The sequence below is a fragment of the Crocodylus porosus genome, unplaced genomic scaffold, assembly GCF_001723895.1.
Source record: "Crocodylus porosus isolate Cpor-Errol unplaced genomic scaffold, CroPor_comp1, whole genome shotgun sequence".
Classification (NCBI taxonomy): domain Eukaryota; kingdom Metazoa; phylum Chordata; order Crocodylia; family Crocodylidae; genus Crocodylus; species Crocodylus porosus.
In genome coordinates, this window is record NW_017728911.1 from 20,573,803 (window position 1) to 20,594,489 (window position 20,687).

The 20,687-nt window shown below is 45.7% G+C and overlaps 1 protein-coding gene across 1 annotated transcript in view; it reads right to left on the reverse strand.

Annotated features, from left to right (window-relative positions):
- TNFAIP8L3 (TNF alpha induced protein 8 like 3) overlaps positions 1-20,363 on the reverse strand; it is a 70,749-nt gene extending 50,386 nt beyond the window's left edge. The window contains exon 1 of the mRNA XM_019533584.1: positions 20,241-20,363. Coding sequence (XP_019389129.1) covers positions 20,241-20,292 — 52 coding nt within the window. The 5' untranslated portion in view covers positions 20,293-20,363. The remainder of the gene's footprint in view (positions 1-20,240) is intronic.
- Positions 20,364-20,687: the final 324 nt, after the last annotated feature.

Consider the following 20,687-nt stretch of genomic DNA (forward strand, 5'->3'; position numbering starts at 1 on the left):
GAATTTTTACCCAGAGGGTCTCTAGCTGTCTATGCCGGTCGCCAACATCAGCTTGCAGGGACATGTAGCTTTCCTTCACATAGAGAGCTACACCCCTGCTCCTTTTGTCAACACGATGTCTCCTGTACAAGGTATAACCCTCTATACCCATGGTCCAGTCCCACCAGGTCTCCGTTATCCCAATGATGTCATAATTCTTTGCACTGAGCAGGAGGACAAGCTCCTCCTGCTTGTTGCCCAGGCTCCTGGTATTAGTGTACAGGCAGGCAAGTGTGCCCTTAGGGGCTCTTGCCTTGCCTACAGATTGTGCTAGGGGAGGACTCCCTTAAGTGCCTTGGTCTGCTGGCTTTGCAAGGGTCGCAAAGCATCAAGCTATGCCCTAAGGGCTTGGCAGAAACCACCTTTTTAATTAAATGCAGGAAAGTTTTTAAAGACTTCAAAAATAAACTTTGGTGTCTATGACAAACTGCCGACTTGTCACCAACACTTATGATGCTTGCAGTTTGTTAGGACCTAGCTTATAGGGGAAGATCTCCATGGCTGCCTAGCTGAGGGCCTAGGGAGCAAGCTCTGCAGGAAGTGGTTAGCTCCTACAGGCGATCATGGATCAGGATGAGGTTTCATGTATAATATACATGACACTGTTTTGTTTGGAAGAACTAAAAATAAGGCTCCAAAAGAGAAACTAAAATCCTGTGCTGTGGGGAGTGACTGTTAATGCTGTTGACAACTCGCTGTGTGTTTTAGAAATTCTGAGTTTTCAAGCAGGGCCATGTGCATCATATTGCCAGCAGAAATGACCCAAACCTAAATGATGTATCCAGTTACTGCTGACCTTTACAGTTTTTAATTCAGATCTGATCTTTACAGTCTCAGCCTGTTCCTAATTTGGATAAGTCCTGAAAGATACGCCAGTATGTTAAAGACCTATTAACTGTCATAAGCATACTAACTCGGGCAAACTTTTTTTCCTTTGATGACTTCCCTTTCAGTGAAAGGGAATCTTTCTTCAGTTCAGTAAAAGAACAATGTATTAAAAAAACCCCTATAGTTTCAGTTTGTGGATTCTATTTTTATTTCAAACATGCATTCACTGCCAAAGAGCCTAGACGGGCTGAATCGGAAGCAAATGAAAGAAAAGAAATATGTTACTGATTTTTCTTGAAATCCGTTGTTTAAAAGGGAGAACAGGAATTTCCTCTCCTATGCAGTGTTCCCATACTGTTGCATAATTTGTAGTGGCAATGCTTGTCAAAGAATTATCTAATCGTTTATGTTGTCAAGTGTGGTTGAGAAACTGGTTTTCATACAGCAATCTTCTCTGAGAAGTTTCTAGTACAGTAGGTACCTTGCCCAGCACAAAGTTCCCTGGTATTTAAGAGCAAATGTGGATGTACTGCTTCTCTTACAGTCCCAAGTTGTTAACTCCTGTAATGTTGTCACAGTTGACCTATAATATCTGTGTCAATTAAATGAATTGGAATGACGGTCACTGCATTACACTATTAGCTATTTATTTGTGTGTAAAATAACGAAGGTTGGGGGCCTGACTGCTGTGCAGTACACGGAGACAGAATGAGAAATTGCTTCTGTCCCAAAGAGCTTAGCCTCTAAAATAGACTAAGCAGACAAAAGGTGGGAGGGGAAGCAATGTGCCAAAATAGTTGCTTTAGGCTGTAATTAGAATCCTGCTGTCCCAACTCTGTCTGGTGCTTTGTCCAGTAGATCATGCTGCCTCCTGAACTATTTCTTAAATTAAATCGGTGCCCATGCTCTAGACCAGGAATATTTATTCTCTCTGTCACTTCTAAATTCCAAGTGCTATCAATTTTAACCTCACAGGCTGGAAACAGATTTCACCTTTATGCTGCCACATTTTTTATGGTGGCCCAAAGCAAATAGATGCTGTTTGTCACGTCACAAATGTCTTTGTTTGCAGCTGCAACACAAAGTAGTAATTTGTGCCACTTCTTCACAGAAGATGTCTGTTTGCATTATGGTGGGAGAGCATGGGCAGCCTGGACCTGCCTATGCTCTCCAACTGCCCTGGGCAGGCACTCCCAGGGCTTAAGGGGACTGATTTTACTTGCCTTGGGAACTCCCATGCAGGATAGGGTCCTTTGAGCCCCAGGATTGCCTCCCTGACTTTCCCATTTTACAGAGATGCACCCTGAGAGATTTCTGGGGGTGCATCTCTGTAACTGGGGAGCCCTGGCTTTTCCTGCTTAGAGACTTGCTCCTAAAGATTCCAGGGGGTATTTCTTTGTAAGCAGGGATCACATTGCTTGTTGTCCCACCCGTTGATCATGTGGGACAACACGTGATGTGTATTTTCGCCTAATGAAGCAGATCCCCGTACTGCCAACTGTTTCATAGCTGGTAGGATTGGAAGGGAGCTGAGCAGATCATCAAGTCTGACCCCTGCCATGGGCAGAAAGAATGCAGTGGTCAAATGACCCCGGCTAGGTGATTATCTAGCCTCCTTTTGAAGACCCCCAGGGTAGGAGCCAGCACCACTTCGCTTGGAAGTCGATTTCAGATCCTAGCTGCCCTGACTGTGAAGTAGTGCCTCCTGATATCTAGCCTGAACATGCTCTCTGTCAACTTCTGGCCATTATTCCTTGTTATTCCCAGTAGTGCTTGGGGAACAGGGACTTTCCCATTGCCTGCTGGTCCCCCTTGGTCAATTTTGTAGCTGGCCACCAGATTCCCCCCCCCCCCAGCCTTCTCTTGTGGAGGCTGACCAGGTTCAGGTCCCGAAGCCTCTCCTCATAGGGCTTGCCCTGCTGCCCCCGATCATGTGGGTGGCTCTCCTCTGGACCCTCTCCATACTGTCCATGTCCCTCCTGAAGTGTGGTGCCCAGAACTGGACACAGTACTCCAGCTGTGGCCTGACCAATGTTGCATAGAGGGGGAGGATCACCTCCTTGGACCAGTTCGTGATGCATCTGTGGATGCATGACAAGGTGTGGTTAGCCTTCCTGACCGTGTCCTCACATTAGCTTCATTTGGTGATGTCTATTTATACCCACAGGGTCACAAAATCATAGAGAAGTAGGGATGAAAAGGACCTCTGGAGGTCATCTAGTCCAACCCCCTAGCTGAGGCAGGATCATCCCTATCCAAACAATCTTATACAAATCATAATCCAAACTCCATATAAAACTACCGTCAACCCTGACGCAACACGGACCTAACACCCTAATCTGTCACAGGTAAAGTGGGGGGACCATGGCAGTTAATGTCCTGCTTCTATAAAATGTTGTTGTCACATGCCCAAGAGGCTTTGGGTAGCACTTCCCACTGAGGAGGAAGGTAAAATACCCCACAGTCTGTACCAATCTGACCATGGGGTTGGGGGTAGTCTGACTTGAAGACAAGCTTTCAAGAAATTCTAACTCGGTCTCCAACTTTTCTAAGTAGATCACTTTTGGCATTTTAAAAGCAACCCAAGATCTACTGTCCGCCACCACTGCCACCCCCAACACCCAGCAGATAAGTCTGTGGGGAGGGAAGAGGGGGGCAGATTGAGGCAGAGGGAGAGAAAATTTGGGGGTGTGCCTCCCCAGCAAGCAAGTCCCACCCAGCCAGGGCCCCACTCAATTTACCCCTACTCCTGCCTCTGCAGCACTGTCTGTCACTGTGGGGGCCTCCATCTAGACCCCCCTCCCCTTCCCTCCACCATGGACTAACCTGCTGGGCTGGGGTGAGCACATGCATATACATGGGCGCTCAGCCCCACACCCCAGCCTCGGATGGACTCCAAGAGGCTCTGAGATCTACCGGTGGATCGAGATCCACTGGTTGGTGACTGCTGTTCTAACTCTGTACCAACTGTGTAGTTGGTCCAATAAAAGATATTCCCCTAAGAAGAAATTCTCATGCATCATTATATTAAAATTTAAGGGGAGATGTTTAAATGTCCACTGGGTAGCCTATTCCGTTTTGCGTCTTTCAGGATCATCCCCCATACAATGCATAAAAAGGAATCTCTATCTGATAGACTGAAGGAGGCAGAGGAAATAGCTTTCAGTCTTGGCTCCAGAACTACTGACTCTTCAGTGTGTTCTCAGCTTCTGAGTTAAAAAAAGCTGGGTTTTCTTTTGGTTTTGTGTTTTAAATCTCATTCTCTGGATTTTATATTTTAGAACTGTATTAGAAAAAGCTTTGTTTCCCACTTTCCTCCACACCCTCCCAACAGATCTGTGCACACGTTTTTAAGTGAATTTCACATAAACTATCCTTCATAGTTTTTGAAAAAGCTTTAATAAAATCAACACGGCCTAGTCTGGTTTGCACATATAGTGTTTCAGGACTGCAAGGGAGTCAGGGTGGGTTAGGAAAGAGGGAATTCCTTGAGTCAAGGAGCAGTATGTGGCTGATGTATGTTACCTAATGCTGCCCCCTGGTTGCCAACTCCATGCCACAAATTTTCTTGGCTGTGATTTCAATTACCGGGTGGGGGGAACCTTCCCACACTGATCTTGGGGCTGGTTTTGCTTGGACAGCAGTCCAGAATCCAGATGGATGATGCAAAAATGACTTACTACCTTTCTTCTCGGCTGCGCTTTCTGTTCTGTTCCTCAGGAGAGACGGGACAGAATCTGCCTCTGCTATTCTTAGTTTTAGACTTTCAGACTTGGTTAAAATATGTGTAAAATGTCTGAGCTCCCTTTGTTTTGCATATACTTCCCATTAAAGGTAATGAGAAGTGAATGTTGATGGAGTTAAACAAAGGAACCAAGCAATATGATGATTCCTAACCTGTGAAACTATTGTCTCATTGTGTGAATAGTTATATGGTTGTATGCAGTCTTTTTATCAAGCACACAGCTTTTGGCGATGTTTTCCTCTGAGCTTACAGCTTTGATACCAAAAGGCTTTCTCCTCCTTAGAAACCAGAAGCCTCCAACAATCAGTTTCACAAGCAAAGCTTCTAAAATATTATTTAAAGCACTTATTTAACAAAATATGATTAAACAGAATGGCTTGGTCCGGTTTCAATTAATCATATACTTTGCAAAATCTAAAATGCTAAACTTAAGGCAAATCTGGATTCAAACACTGAATTATAAACCTGTTTAAAAAGGGGAGTTGGTGGGACGGTTATAGAATCTTAGAAAATTACTGGGTTGGAAGGGACTTCAGGAGGTCATCTAGTCCAAACCCCTGCTCAAAGCAGGACCATCCCCAACTAGATCATCCCAGCCAAAGCTTTGTTGAAATGGGCCTTGAAAACCTCCAAGGATGGAGATTCCACTACCCCTCTAGGTAACCTGTTCTGGTGCTTCACCACCCTCCATGAGAGACTTTTTCCTAATATCCAACCTAAACTTCTCTTGCTGCAACTTGAGACTGTTGCTCCTTGTTCTGTCATCTGCCAGCAGTGAGAACAGTCCAGCTCCATCCTCCTTGAAATGACCCTTCAGGTAGTTAAAGGTAGCTATCAAATCCCTTCTGTCTTCTCTTCTGCAGACTAAATAATCCCAGTTTCCTCAACCAGTCCTTAAAAGTCATGTATCCCAATCCCTGAACCATTTTTGCTGCCATCCACTGAACTTTTTCCAACTTGTCCGCATCCTTTCTTTCGGGGGGGGGGCGAAGCTAGACATAGTGCTCCAGTTGTGGCATCACCAGCACAGAATAGAGCAGAATAATCACTTCCCTTGATCTGCTGGCAACCTGGGGCACTCCACTTGATACCAGCTGCCAACTAGACATTGAGCCATTGATTATTACCCATTGAACCCAACAATCCACCTCACAGTCCATTTATCCAACCCATATTTCCTCAGCTTGCTTGCAAGGATGCTGTGGGAGATGATAACAAAAGCCTTGCTAAAGTCTTTTAAACCACGGTTTTTCCTGAAATCCACAGAGCCAGTTAATTCATCACAGAAGGCAATCAGGTCAGGAGATTGATGAAACCTTGGACAAGTCTTTTCTTCTAGTGGTACTTCTGTGTGCCACTAATGAAGATGCATAGAAGCTAACTCCTAACATGCTTGTTAAAGGATTTTGTTGTGAAGCTATTTCTTACTCTATTAATAACCATGTGGTTTACAACAAAAAAGAATTTGTATTATTGCTTTGGATGCAGTCAATAAACACAACCATAAGCTGTCCTCTAATTTGCCAGGAAGAAGCATAACTATCTCTTCCCTCACTTCTTCAGACTTCTGAAAATAAGCTATACCACAATTATTGGTTTATCATAATGGCACATACTTTACATGAATTTCCTTTAAATGGGGTGATGGGAAAATTTTAACCCGTATTTATAAAAATGCCGCCTCAGGGACAAAAACATTTTGGGTCTCAATCAAATATTTTGCAGTTGGGATTACTTCTTTGGGTTATTTGGTATGTCTAGTCATGTTCTGTACTTCAGCCTACGGACAGAGGTGGTGTTGTTGTATGTTCCCACCTCCACGCAGCTGACTATGGTAATTTAAATAAAACCTAACTCCATCTGCTTCTGCTAAAATAAGTATGTGGAATGATGGTATTAATAGAAAAGACCACCTGTTGCATGTTACTTTTCTTCCCTTTATGGCTGGACTAAGCCAAGTTGTGCACAGGTGAATTGTGAGAAGTGCATAAACTCTGCTCCAGGTAAAAAGGCAACAACTATGTATTTAGTGTCTAACTTTGTTGTAAATGGGCATGGAACCTCGCAAAATCCACCGCACATGGAAAACTAGTTTCCTTGCTCCAAATTGATACCATCTGGGTGCTAGAGGTAGATGAGAACAGGGCATAGATGGCAGCGTGACTGTTGCCCATTTGTCCCCTAGTCTGTCTCCTCCCTTCAGGTGTGCCTGTTTATTGTAATATGCCACTGCATATCATCTTTTTTGCCAAAACTGAATCAAGTGTTAGGCTCTAGGCACATCTTTTGCTTTAATCATTTCTTCTGAGAGGTTGTCTTTGGGGGCGGTTCATGTAAAAAACCAAAAAAAGCCAAACTACCCATATGATAGTAACTTTCTTAAAACAAAGATTTAGTAAAAATAATGTTGGTAAATAAAAAATAACCTGTCTAGTGGAAACTTAACTGTGAGCCCTCTGCTAAAGGCTAGAGAGGCTGGCAACCCTTACCATACTTGCATTCCCTAAAGCAGTTTCATTTCTCAACTTGGCTGAGTGACAGCTTCATTCAGCTGTATCCACACAAAACTGCATCTCTCCCTCACCTGATGTGTTGATCAAGTTCCAGTCATATGAGCCTGTATTACGGTTAAGTTTATATCTTTTTCCCAAATGTGCCTTTTATTCAGAAGAAACAAATTTTTACTGATTATGAAAATGATTATTCTCTCATTCTCTGGCAGATTTCCATACCTGCCTGCCTCCAAGTCTAGCATTTGGAAGTTACGTTTAGTCTCCTCTTTCTATCATCACTGATGATTCAGGTAACCATTTGATTTGCAAATATCTTGCTCATTGATATATGAGTGAGATTTACCTCACAGGAGGAAACAATATGGTTTTTATCTCTGTTTATAAAGGCATGACACGAAATATAAACAAACAGATCCAGCCTGCATGCTGCAGTGCAGAAAGCATAATGCCAAGAATGGGTGGACAGATATAAGAATCAGGAAAGAGGTGTGGGGAAAAATATAAGAAGAATTAACTTTTGTATGAGGAAATGCCACATGACTGTAATGGGAGGAGGATTATTCAAGGCCTAAGGAACAAGATGAAGAACTTCAATTTTATTTGGTAAAACATGGCTTGTCACTGGGGGATTTCAAAATGAAAGGGAGTGATGTGCTTAGAGCAGTGATTATTCAACCTTTTTATCTGGCAGGGCAGATGGGCAGTGCCCAATCTCTTTGCTGGCCATATTCGGCTCATGGACCCAATCCAGTGCCTGCAGCAGAGCCCCATCTGGCTCTGCAGGGGGGCAGGTGTACAACTCGGCCACAATCCAGCCCTGTGGGGACTGGGGGAAAAGGTACCACCCCCCTCATCTGATCATGTGGAGGGGAGTTGTGGCCTGGCTCCAACCCACCCCAAAATTTTGGCAGTGGGATGGTGTAGCAGTATTGCCACTACTCCTGCTGCCAAATTTCCTGACCCACATGGAGCCCCGTGGGTCAGATTCCAGGCCTCCATGGGCTGCTTTTGGCCCACAGGCTGGAGGGTGAGGGTGCTTGGCCTAGAGCAGGGGTGGGCAAAATACAGCTCGTGGGCTGCATCCAGCCCACAAGGCCATTCTATCCAGCTCGCGGGGCCCCTAAAAAAAAAAAAAAAGTAGAAAATTTAATATTTCTCTGCCCTTGGTTCCTGTCAAAAATGACACGAACCAAGGGCAGTAGGACTCAGGGGAAGTCCAGTGGGTTCCCACAACAGCAGGGCCCCCCCAGCAGGTAAGGGGGGGAGGGACCCTGGGCAGGGAAGGAGTGCGGGGAAGCAGCCCCTGCCTCACCCCATGGCCAGTGCCCCATGCTGCAGCTGCTCGCAGCCCGTGTGTGGCTGCTTGTGCCTGCTCTGGACAGCCCTGCAGGCTGCAAGTGGCTGCAGCAGGGAGCATTGGCCATGGGGTGGGGGAGGGGCCGCTTTTCCCTGGGCTCCTTCCCTGCATGGAGAAAAGTGGCCCCTCCCCCACCCCGTGGCTGGCACTCCTGCTGCAGGTGCTCGCAGCCTGTGCGGGGCTGTCCTGGAGCAGGCACAGGCAGCCCCAGGTAGGCTGCAAGCAGCTGCAGTGTGGGGCATGGGGCAGGAGAGGGGCTGCTTTTCCCCTCCCCTGCCCCCGCGCTCAGCACCGCCTTGTAACCTGGCCCCACTGCCAGGCTGGCAGTGGGGGTGGGTTACAAGCTGGTGCCAAGTGTAGGGAAGAGCGGCCCCTTGCTCGCCATGCGTTGCAGCTGCTTGCAGCCCACCTGGGACTGCCTGTACCTGCTCCAGACAGCCCCAGTGGGCTGCGAGTGCTGGCCAAGGGGTAAGCAAGGGGCTGCTTTTCTCTGCGCTCAGCACCAGCTTCTTCCCTGCCAGCAAGCAGAGGTTTGGGGCTGTGCACTTCCCCCCGCCTGTACTGCGGGGCTGGGCGGCACTGGGTGCGAGTGGGTGGGGAACCAGCAGGAGCACAGGGCCCACACCAGTGCCCCAGGGTCAGTGCCAGTGGGGCCCAGCGCAGGGTCTCAGCTGGCAGGGGCTCTATGGAGCCGGGCCAGCTCCCCCCTCTTCCTGCTAGTGCAGCCCAGCCCAGCTCCACAGACCACTGCCAGCCTGTGCCCTGCTTTGGGTCCCACCGGTGATGGCCCTGGGACACTGGTCCCAAGATGGTGACTAGAGGGTGGGGCACTTGTCGAGGGGCAGGGCTATCCGTATGGCCCTCGACAGCCTACCAAAACTGGGTAAGCGGCCCTCTGCCAAAAATAACTGCCCGCCCCTGGCCTAAAGCAAGAAGTAATGGAAACAGCAGATGAAGCAGTGAGAAAAAAGTTAAAATAAGAGGAAAGATGATGCTACTGTTACCAGTAGGGACAGGTAAGAAAGGGTGAGGTTTGGAGATGCTTTAAGAAATGAAGCCAAAATGGGATCTTCCACTGCTCAGCTGTGCAGGAGTAACTGTGAAGAGGTTACAGCAGTGATTCTAAACCAGGGTGTTGGGGTTCCTTGGGGTGCTGTGAGATCTTTTTGAAGGGTGCTGCAAGAAGTGTGAGGAGAGAAGCTCAGGCTCTCCCTGCCTAGCTGCTCTCCTAGCCCCACTGCCTGCTCCTTCTGCAATGAGGTAAGTACTGTAATAAACATTAGCTTTCAAGATGGTATACTACTCAACTAACAAGTTACGGAGGGTTGCCTCAAATCTGATCATGTTAAATTTCTGAAAAAAAAAGTTGAAAACCACTGGGTTAGAAGTAAGAAGGTATAACCAAAATCTTGGAGTTTACACCTTTTGCATGCAAGAATTATGCACCTTCGCTGGGCACTTGGTACCTGATAGGTGGGGCAGAGTTATGTTCCTGGTCTCCTCCTCCCTTCTACACAAGTAAGGGAGCATGTGTTACGCATTTTTAAAGTATGTTGCAGAATAAATTACCTAAGTAAATATGGTCTAAATGGAACGAAAATAAGGAGAGTTCATAACTGGTTGGAAAATTGATACCCAATCATCAATGGTTCAATGTCAAACTGGAAGAACGTATCAAGTAAGGGTCTGTCCTGGGTCTGGTACACTTCGATATCTTCCTTAATTACTTGAAGGATGGAATTCAGTGTAAGCTCAATACGTTTGCATGAGGGATGATATAGGGGATTAGGTTTCAAAACTGCCTTCATAAATTGGAAAAAGGGTCTGAAATAAAGATGATGTTGGATAAGGAAATAGGCAAAGTTCTAAGAAGGAACGGTCTATGTGCAAAGACAAAATTGGGAGCAACTAGACTGGTGACAGAAAAGAATCAGGGAATTTATAGTGCATTGCACTATAATATTAGCTTCTTGCAACAATAGCATACACGGAAGACCATCATATCCAGGTCATAGCAGAGATTCTTCCATTATGTTCAGTGCTGGTAGGGCCTCACTGGGCATACATCAGTGTGACTTCTTCTCTCAAGCCTCTTTGAAGTGCATGGCTCTATTTAGTTGAGATGAAATGTAATGCATGTTTTCTAGATAAGCCATCAAAATCACAGAAGGCATCCTTGTTTGGAGGAAAAGTGAACGCCGACAGATGAACACTAACTCCTGAGGTTTCTCTCAACCCTCAGACATCTGATTTAATACATTTTTAAAGTCTGTATCGTGGGATTGTGGTGGTTATTAGTATTCATCTATGCTAGGAAACTGCCTTGTTTCTAGCTTTCCATCTATTCAGTATGATCTCTGAGAGATCCATGCTCTGAGGAATGTAAGTGGCTGTCATATTTGCATACATAATATCATTTTAGGGGTTTAGATGAGAAATCTCTCTTCTGATGATGCAAATACTATCTGTGTCCTTTTTAGTAAGGATGTCTAAGGCGATGACTAAGGTGTAATGACAGATATGCAAGTACAGGTACCTATTAAAAACAGGTGCAGGTATGAAGAGACATGCTGGACAAGACTTAGGCCCCTGCAGGTTAGATTCAAAAAGGTTCATAGCCATTTTTGGCATAAAAATATTTTAATAATCAATGAAATATCTTGTATTCAAGTAAATATGTTGAGTTGTCCCCTATCCTCCCAATCAGCAGTGGGGGAAGGCCCTTCATTTTATATTCACATACAAGGAAACCTCATTAAACACTGTCTGTCATTAAACTGTCTGGCACCAGCAAGGCCAGAGCCAACACTCCCCCCGCCCAAAAAAAATTGCTATATTTAATAGTCTTATATTTGGGTAAATACAAGAGCTGTGCAAAGCTTCGGTTGCTGATTCAATTTGGTGGAGATTTGGCCCAATTTTTTTTTGATGGCCGAATCTCCAAATCTGGAGCTAATCAGGAGACCCATTAACCTCTCCAAATTGACTTGGAAGCCTCCGAATTGATTCAGAGAGATTTGATGATTTGGACATAGGCACAGCTTTGTATGTTTTTTCTACATACCTCAAGGTACCAGGCGGCTCGCGAACACTGATGCTGCAGCAAATTGAGCGTCCCACAGGAGCGTGGGCAAGTCCCCAGTGCACTCAGCAGTGGACCTGGAAGTGAATCGGAAGCACTTCTGGGTCTGCCATGGAGCGTGTGGGGGACCCCTTCTGACCCCACAGCTTGGCAATTGGTGCCACATGCAGCAAATCACCAAGCCAGAGGGGGATCTGCTCCTGAGCATGCAGGGGACCCGTGCACTCCTGTGGTATGCTCCATCTGCCCCAGCATTGCAGCGTTCACAAGCCCCACTTGGTACCCCGAGGTATGTAGAAAAAACGCATTTAAAGCTGTGGCTTGGTTGAACTGCTGATTCTGCAAATCGGAATTGAATCTTCAGATTCGGATGCAGCCAAATCTAATCGGGACAGTGATCCAAATCAACAAATCAAATTGCTGTCCCCCAAACTGGGCCAAATCTGAACTAAATATGGCTCGCTTCGCACACCCCTAGTAAATATGGTACTGTTTCTTGGTCACACACCCAGCTTGAGAAACCTAAGAAACACCTGTTAGTTCAATTAAATTGATAGTAGCTTAGAACCCATGCACCTTTCAAAATCCCAGTTTCTTTCTCTATACATCTTTAGGTGTCTATGTAACTTTAAAATCTGGCCCTAAATCTATAATCCATGGCAAAAAATGGCTATGGTTGTCTCATGACCCTCAGCTCTGTCAATTTTAAGCAATACAATAATTTTGAATCATAAAAATGTAGGCTTTTTAGGGACATTATGAGATGAATAGCATCTCTTTGACTTTATATCAACATTATAGTTAAAAAAAAAAAAAAAAAAAAAAAAAAACTACCTGTGTTACCATGAAGTTTTTGGTACTTCCAGACTTTCATGCCCAATGCTTATTTTATGGAAATAATATGAACATTCAGGGTTAAAACTTTGCATCCTTTCCTGAAATGTCTGGCAAAGGTCAAGTTTTTACTGGCATGATCATTTGAAAGGAAAGAGGTTATCCAAAAAAATGCTTAATTAAAATAAAACATGAAAGACTTTCATATGTTTGCCAAATCACTGGCAGATGCAGATCAAATAATGTCAACAGTTTGCTTTAAGCTCAAAACTGTTTGGAAAAGTAATGGAAAAATATTTTATTGTGTTGTTTTGTTTTTTGTTTTTAAAAGCCCGAAGTACTGGGGGAGGAATGGCTTGCGGGGAGGCTAATTAAAACAAAGGATTAGGAATAGCAGACAAAGGGAGGAATATCAGATTATAATGGCTTGTGGTAAGGTTAATCAAAACAAATTATTTAAATAAGTATTGAATTATTATGTGTTGGGTTTTTTTTATGAAGAAAATTCTATGGTGGGTATGAAGGCTGAGATTTCCAGTTTTCATACTCTTAAGTTTCAAAAGCATGCCAGTCCTACTAAACTAGCCCCACTAAACTGAAGGAACTTCCCCCATCAGAATCTGGCAAACTTGAAATCCGGATCAAAATTTTGAACTCCCAAATCTTTAAAAGTTTTTAGATATGGGAATTTTACTCAAGCAGATTATAATGGTAAATTACACTTACTATAGTACTTCCCTGAGAAGAGCATAGCTTTTACAGACAACAAAATCATCCAAACCTTGGGTATGAAGAGTTCACCTCTGAGGCAGAATACAACAGTCTGTTCAAAGAGCTTACATCCATTTTAATATGGCAAGGGGGTACAGAAGAATACTGTGTCCACTTGGAACCACAGGATATATTGTGTTTGCTATAGGAAAGGTAACTGAATCTTTAAGTACAGCAGCAGGAGGGAAATAATTTAAGGAGCAAGACAATCCTTGCTTTTGATGCAAAGGAGGAAAGACTGGGGCAGGGACTACGCAGTGTGGAAGAACTTGCCTCTCGCAACTAAGGAGTAATATTACTGGTAAATACATAATTTGCATTGTTCAGTGTGAATGACCAAAAGTCAGAATGAGGATGGAGTATGTGGAAGAAACCCCTTAATATAATAGGAGGCAGAGAGGTAGAAAGATGCACTTCTAATTTTCAGCAACTGCTATGAGATAAGTGACTAAGGCAGTTTCACACATCCCCAATAGAAAACAAAGCTGCATCTTAGGACCTGAGGAAGAAGCAAAACATCAGCTTGGGGGTGAAATTAGGGGAATGATTTTCTCTAGGATAGTAACAAAGGGGCATGTGATACAGCAACTGCTATGATGGGGTAATACCATTGCTGATTCTGACCAGTTCTCTTGTATGAAAACCAACCAACAGACCCCTAACAGAGCAGGGCTGTCCAATTTTTGGGTGGCTGGGGGCTACAACCTGCATAGGCTGCACCAGCACACCCTGCTGTAGCCCCTTGTGGTATGTGGTGCAAGCCACAATCCCATAATGTGTGCAGGCAGGCAGCCACACTCTCCCCCAGCGTACTGGCACAGTGTCTCCTGTCGCTCTATGCCGCAGGCCTCCTTGGCACTTCAGGGTGTACTGCACCACCCTGTTAGGTAGACACAAAGTGGAAGCCAGAGGGGAAGCCTGGAGCTCGTGGCTGTTGCTGCAGCTGGAACAATGGGGAAATGGCAGCCAGGTGGGAGCCCAAGTACCACAGATCAACAGCTTCTGGGCTGACAGCTCTGCTTTAGAACAGAGAGGCTGGATCCAGCCATGTGGCTTGTGATGCTGCAAACCTCTTTGCAGTGCCACAAACCACATGAGTTGCACATTAATCAGTGTATGGCACTGATAATTTGCAGCGCTGGGGCAACATTTGCTACCAGGATTTCTCAGTAGCCAAAAAAAAAAAATCCCTGGGGGGAAAAAAAAAAGTGGTGAGCACCAGGACAAATGCAGAGACGGGGGAGCAGGCAGCCTGCTCCCCTGTCTCTGCACTGCAAAGCCCCTGTGCCATGGCACACAGCGCCCCAGCCAGCTGCTTCTGGGCTGCCTGGGACGCAGGATGCCTCATGACAGGGGAGTGGGCAGCCATGGGCTGGCTGCTTCCCGGTCTCCACAAGCCTCAGCATGGGGGCTCAGCACACTGTGCCCCAGCCAGCCATTTCTCCGACTGGCTGTCCACTTCCCTGACACAAGGAGGCTCCACGTGCCTCGGCATGGGGGTTCCTCAGTGAAAGCCCCAGGTTGAGGCACACAAACAGGGGAGCAGCCCAAAGCTGTTTACTCCCCTGTCTCGGCACACTGTGCCCCAGCCAGGCGGGAAGGAGCTGGCTGGGATGCAGGGTGCCTCAGGAGTTGGCTAGTTTCTGCTGAGCCACCCTGTGCCCTAGCCACCCCCTCTACAGCAATGTGTCCCACTACAAAGCACACAGGCAGGGGCATGCACTGCAGCACAAAGTAGCAGCACAAATTTGTGCCGCATCTATTTGAGGGCATGCCCCTGCTCGTGTGGAGTCAAGCTAGAGTTTCCATTGGTTGAAGATTAATGACATCCTAGAAGGGGATAAGGAAGTTACCCATAAACCCAGACATGTCAAGTGGTTCTCAACCTTTTTGGACGCAAGGCACCCTTCACTGGACTCGAGGCACTCCTCCTTAACTCCTGTGAGGCACTCAATTTCAAAAACTATCTTATATACCATAGTGTTTACCTCCTGCCAGAGGGGCTAGGCAGTGGGGGTGAGATTGTTTGGGCAGACCAGCCTAAGCCAACATTTATCTACTTTGCTTATTTGCTTATCTCTTCACACTTTGCAGTACACTTCAGAGGATCTGGGGACACCCTGGTTGAGATCACTGGGGTAAGCAGACCCTAGGCCACATCCCAAGAGGGTCATCTTTTCTGTACCAACATGGCTTCCTCAAAAGCCAGGAGACAGCTGGCTACCAGCCCGCCATGCCTCTGCTCTACTATGCCCCTCAAGTCTTAGTCAATTTTGTCCCAGGGTCTCAAGGAAATGCACCTTGAGGTAACCACTAGACTCTCTTGGCATAAAACCCTCTAAAAACTTAGGCAACAAGAGCATGGAAAGGCAGGTATGCTCCATTTGCTTTGCTTTTCCCCATTTCCTCTGCATGACTTCCAGAAACAGGGCAAACGGGAGTCCTCGTAGCTGGGTCTGTGGTTAGGTAGTACAGCCCTCTCTACCTTATGTAACGTTTACTTCAGTTACTTTCCCTAGTTTTCATACTTTTATCTGTTTTATATAAATGTTATGCCAGACTCTTCCTTGCCAAACCCATTGCCACTGCCAGTTTATTCAGACCTTGGTTATGCAAAAAAGCAAAGTAAGGTATGCATAAAGACAGTTATTTCTCCTGGCAAAGTGCACCCTATGTTACGTCTGCATAAACTATAATAATTATCGCCACACCATTAAGAAAATTAATTTACAAAGAGTGCATTTATGCTTTTCATGCTGTGTAACCCAACTTTTTTGAAACTTGAATTCTCTCAGGACATTGTAACTTTTTTCCTGTTTCTAAATATTTCTATATTTTCAAAATTATTTTGATGCCAGAATGACATTTAGCTTTGTTTAAGCAGAAGACAGACCACATTAAAATGGACTAATTCTGATCACACAAAAAATATGTATTCAGATCCTACGGCATGATAAATGGTTTGCAGAAAAAATGATTTGCTAAGCACTGCAAATCAAATAACATAACTGGACAGCTCCAGATAAATTATGACTGTCCTTAGAGACCTATTTATAGCAATAAATAATGTTTAAATCTGACACTTTGTTTTCCAAGTACATATTTTTCCCATGGCAGAGTCTAGAAAATTTATTTAATAACTTATACATTAATTTCTGTGCTCAGTGACAGGAAAAAATCCTGATGCTATTGACTTCAATAGCAACAATCGCACAAACTTCAATGTGGCATGAAATTCATGGCAACATACAAAATCCTGCACCTCAAAGAGCTAATGCTTTTATAGAAGTCTATCACCAGTTGAGAATTGTACCTGCAGCCCAAAGTACAGCTCTTGTCATCTTTTATGATAACTAAGGGATACTATTTCTATGCTAAAAACCCAGAAATTTTTATTTTGAGTTAAGCATATATTAAGGCTAAAACTGACACGGTACTAGAAAATATTCTCTAGGATAGAGTTATGCCACATCAGCTGAGGCTCTGACTTTCTTCTTATGGATTGCATTTATCACAACTTTGTAAGATGACTTGAAATTCTATGTCCTGTGCCTGCAGGAGGACAAGTGAAGCTGTCACAACGGCTTTAAAAATCTATGAAGACTCGGAGCTACACTAGTAATTAGTCTTCGTTTCTTCAGCTACTTGTTGTTATGAGGTTTAAAAAAAAATCCATTCTTCTGAAAATATGACCTTTAAAAACCCATAGATATCTCTCTGTTTTTATGGCCATATTATACTCTCAACATTACTTACTTGGGTACCAAGAAAGTTTCTATAAGAGGATCATATTTGATGGAGTTAGTACTACTGTAACTAATGAGTAAGAAAAAAGAGTTGAGAAACATTATTAGAACATGGGACACAATCAGGTTGTACAGTGTTTTTCTGTCCCTTTTAAAGAGAGCTGCAGTCCAAATGTGTGTTTTTCAAAAGACCTGAAGACATGCCTGGTACTTTTAAATGGGAATAAGTTTCTTCAATCATTTATAGTTAAACAAACACAACAACCCTCCCACCCCCAACCCCCACAAACCCTCAGCTTGACTTCTAGGAGTGTGGTAGAGGAGGGTGAGGGACTGTGATGGAATACAGGTCTGGGATGGTTGGCTGTTCTGGTCTACAGCTGAATTCCACCCTCCCCAAGTAATTTTTTTTTATTTTTTTTATGTGCAATACAATTAAAAACAGTGAGCTGCTTATTTATACAACAGAAACATGAAGTTGCCAACATGACACCATATTCAAAACAAACCTGGAAAAAGTGTTTCAACCCCCTTGTAGACCGTCTGAATTGGCTCACTGAAGAAAACAACACTGCTGGGATTAGTCTCTGGCTGGCTTTCTAGGTGTGTGCATTTGTGGTACAAGAGGGCGGTGAAGGACAAAGAACACTTCTGTCCTGTTTGCATCTGTGCAGGGGAGTGCTGGAGTTCGAACTCCTAAGTGTAACGTGGGGGGCCAGGCTCGTATGGCTGGAGGAATTCCAGTCCTCAACAACATTGCTGCTGCTGCTTGTTTCAGTACTGCCCAAGAGGCAGAGTCACGCACCAGGATCCCATTGTGCTTGGCAATGTACAAACAGAAGGAAAAGATGGCTCTGGCCCAATTTGTCTGCGAGTGGCCAGTGCCCTTTTTCTCTATATGTCAAACTAAGATTGGTATTGATGAGTGTGCTGTGCTATAAGTGTTGAGAGTGAAATGATAACAGAAATCCCAAGATTTTGCTGTGAGGGGACTGTTCCTGGCCAACCTGAAGGGTTTTTTGTCTGCCCTTTTCAGGTACAGTGCCTCTAATCAGTGCCAACTGGAGTTTCTATATCAGCATTTGTCTCTCTCTCCTGGAAAGGATCTGACTGTGAACTGAAGTAGAAGCCTTAGATTGCTGTGCTGCAGCAGTGAGTGATGGTATGACAATCACACCCACATATACATACATCTGCTGCACTGTATATATACAACAGCAGGCAAAGGAGACCAAAGAAAACCCACCTTTCTCAGAGGAACATAAGTGGATCTAAAGAAATAAAAAATAGCCAGTAATATATATATATTTTTTAGCATGCGTATGTGTGTGAGGGTTGGGAGATCATTGTAAGTGATTAGAGAAAAGCACTATACGTTTCTAGAATATTTGCCAAACATGCCTACTGATGCCAGTTTTTTCCCCTTATGCTGTACAAAGAAGAGAGAGTGCTGATGAAAGGAATTTGCCAGGCTAAGCATCAGCCATTGGAAATTAGGAAGTTATGACAAGGGGCGACTCTCTAAACTTTAATTATCCATTTAAAAAAAAATCATCTCAATAAGCAGGTTTTAGAGGCTGCATTAGCAATTTCTTTACTTCTGCCTTTTCTCTGAAATTCAAATAATGGGTAAGCTATAAGTATTTAGAAGAAACAATAGGTATGTCTACACTGTGCTGCCTGGCACTCAGCAGAGATACCTGAGCTAATTAGTCCTGGCACAGTGCCATGCAAACGCAGCAAGGCTGCTTCCACCTGACGAAGGAGCTAGCATGCACAGAGATAACTCCAGTACCTCTGCAAGGTGCTGCCTAATACCATGTAGCTTTCTCTCTCTCTTGTACTGGCCTCTTGGTCTGAACTTAAAGTACAACTTATGTAGGAGGCCTGAAGAGCCGTACAATCTGATGCTTGTCTATTTTAACTTAATTATTAAATAACGGAGTGTACAACAGGGCATTGTCTGCAAATCTATCTCCTTATCAAAACTGGACTCAACAAAGCTGAAGACTAAATCGAGAATGCCTAGCTAAGGTGCTCAGTAGAGCATGTGCGAGTCTTCTGCGTAAAATTAAATAGTGAAGCTCTAGTGGGTTTCAGAAAGTACCTGGCACTTGTCACTTTCGTTGTTGCTGCTTTTGGCAGACGGTGGATTCAGAATGGATGTCTGAATTGTGAGCATCACTTGTGGTATAAAGGTGCTCATAAGGAGGAACACATTTGTAATGCATCCTAATAATCTTCCATCTTTGTCTCCTGTGATCCTAATGTTGTATTTACTATATGCAGTGTGAGCATGAGTCTGATCTTGCTTGTGTGTCTTATGTTGAGGCAACTCTGCTGACTCTTGAAAAGCTATTCCTGACATGCTAGTTTAAGTCAGAGATCAGTTAGGCCCTTTCTTTGCATCCCATAGCTGCTGTGATTTAAGAAGTGGCATACTGGGCCAAACCAGTCTGCAGCAGTGGCAAGTAGTAGATGCTTTAGAAGGACGGTACAGGAATGGGGCATGTCTAGAGCGATCCATGCCTGTCCTGCCCTCCCTGGCATCCACCATCTTTGGCTTACAGGTGTCAGAGCATGCATCCATCCCTCATTGTTGTATTTCCAGGTCTTTTCTGTGATGCTGCTACAGGCGGCTTCACTGGTGCCAGGATTATGCTCCCTGGCCCCTACAGGAAAAGTTAAAACCTGAGGTATGTGAAGCCTTTCAATGGTACGCTGTTCCCTTTAGACTGAAACTGGACTGCATGCAGTGCTGGCAGACTCTACTTCAAAGCTGTGTAAAATCCAGCATTAGAGGGAAGTCTTTATTCACTTCCTTCGCTGGCCACCCTTTAATTACTGGACATGTCATCTGTTACTCATGTCCTCTGCGCGTGATCTGGGGACGGCGAGCAGCCGTGTTTTTTCCATCAGTTGTTTTTCAGTCTTAGCTGAAAACCATCCAAGCCCCAGCCGCTGGAAAACAGCTGCTCTGTGTTTCGGTGACAGGTAGAAGTTACCACCAAAAGCCTGAGCCTGCCGCACGTCTGGCGTGGGGGGAGGGAGAGGGGACAGACTTCCTTTCCACCCACTAGCTCAAGTCCTGACAGCAAGAAAGCGCCAAAACTTTCTGCAGTCTCCGCATCCAAAGCACGGGGGCTTCATCCCTGCTCCTGTCAGGGGCTCCCGCCTCATGGCTGCGTTTGAACCCCGGCTGCCAAACGAGCCCGATTCGCGGAACCGCCCGGCGGGTTTCAAGCCAGGCAGGTGGGCTCCCTGCCCGGGGGGAGGAGGGGACCCCGCACCCCTGCAGAGCGTGCCCCCCGCCCGCCTGCCTTACCCGCCGCAGAGAGCAGCTCCCCCTCGCTCAGCTCCCCGGAGTCCGAGTCCATGGCGCGGCGCGGGCGGCAGCTCAGGCGGGAGCGGGGCCCGGAGCGGGAGACGCGCCCGAGCCGGCTGCTCCCTGCGCCGCACGGCTCCGCCCGCGCCCTCCCATTGGCTGCGGGGGACGGGGCGGGGCCTCCTCGCTGCTCTTCCCGCAGCCTGTTGCGCGGGGCCCGCGCTCCTCGCTCGCCCGGCGCCACCTGCGCGGCGCCCCGCAGCCTTTGCCCCGTTTTGCCGTGCCCCCGCCTGCCTCCGTCCCGCACTCGGGCCCGCAGCCTGCTGCGGGCTCCCTTCTGCTGGCATCGCCTGGCAGCTCTCCCCTCCGTGCTTCTGCACCTCCTGCCTTTTTGGCCCGCCCTTCAGCTCAGGGATCACCATGGCATCCTGGCTTTCTCCGCTTAAA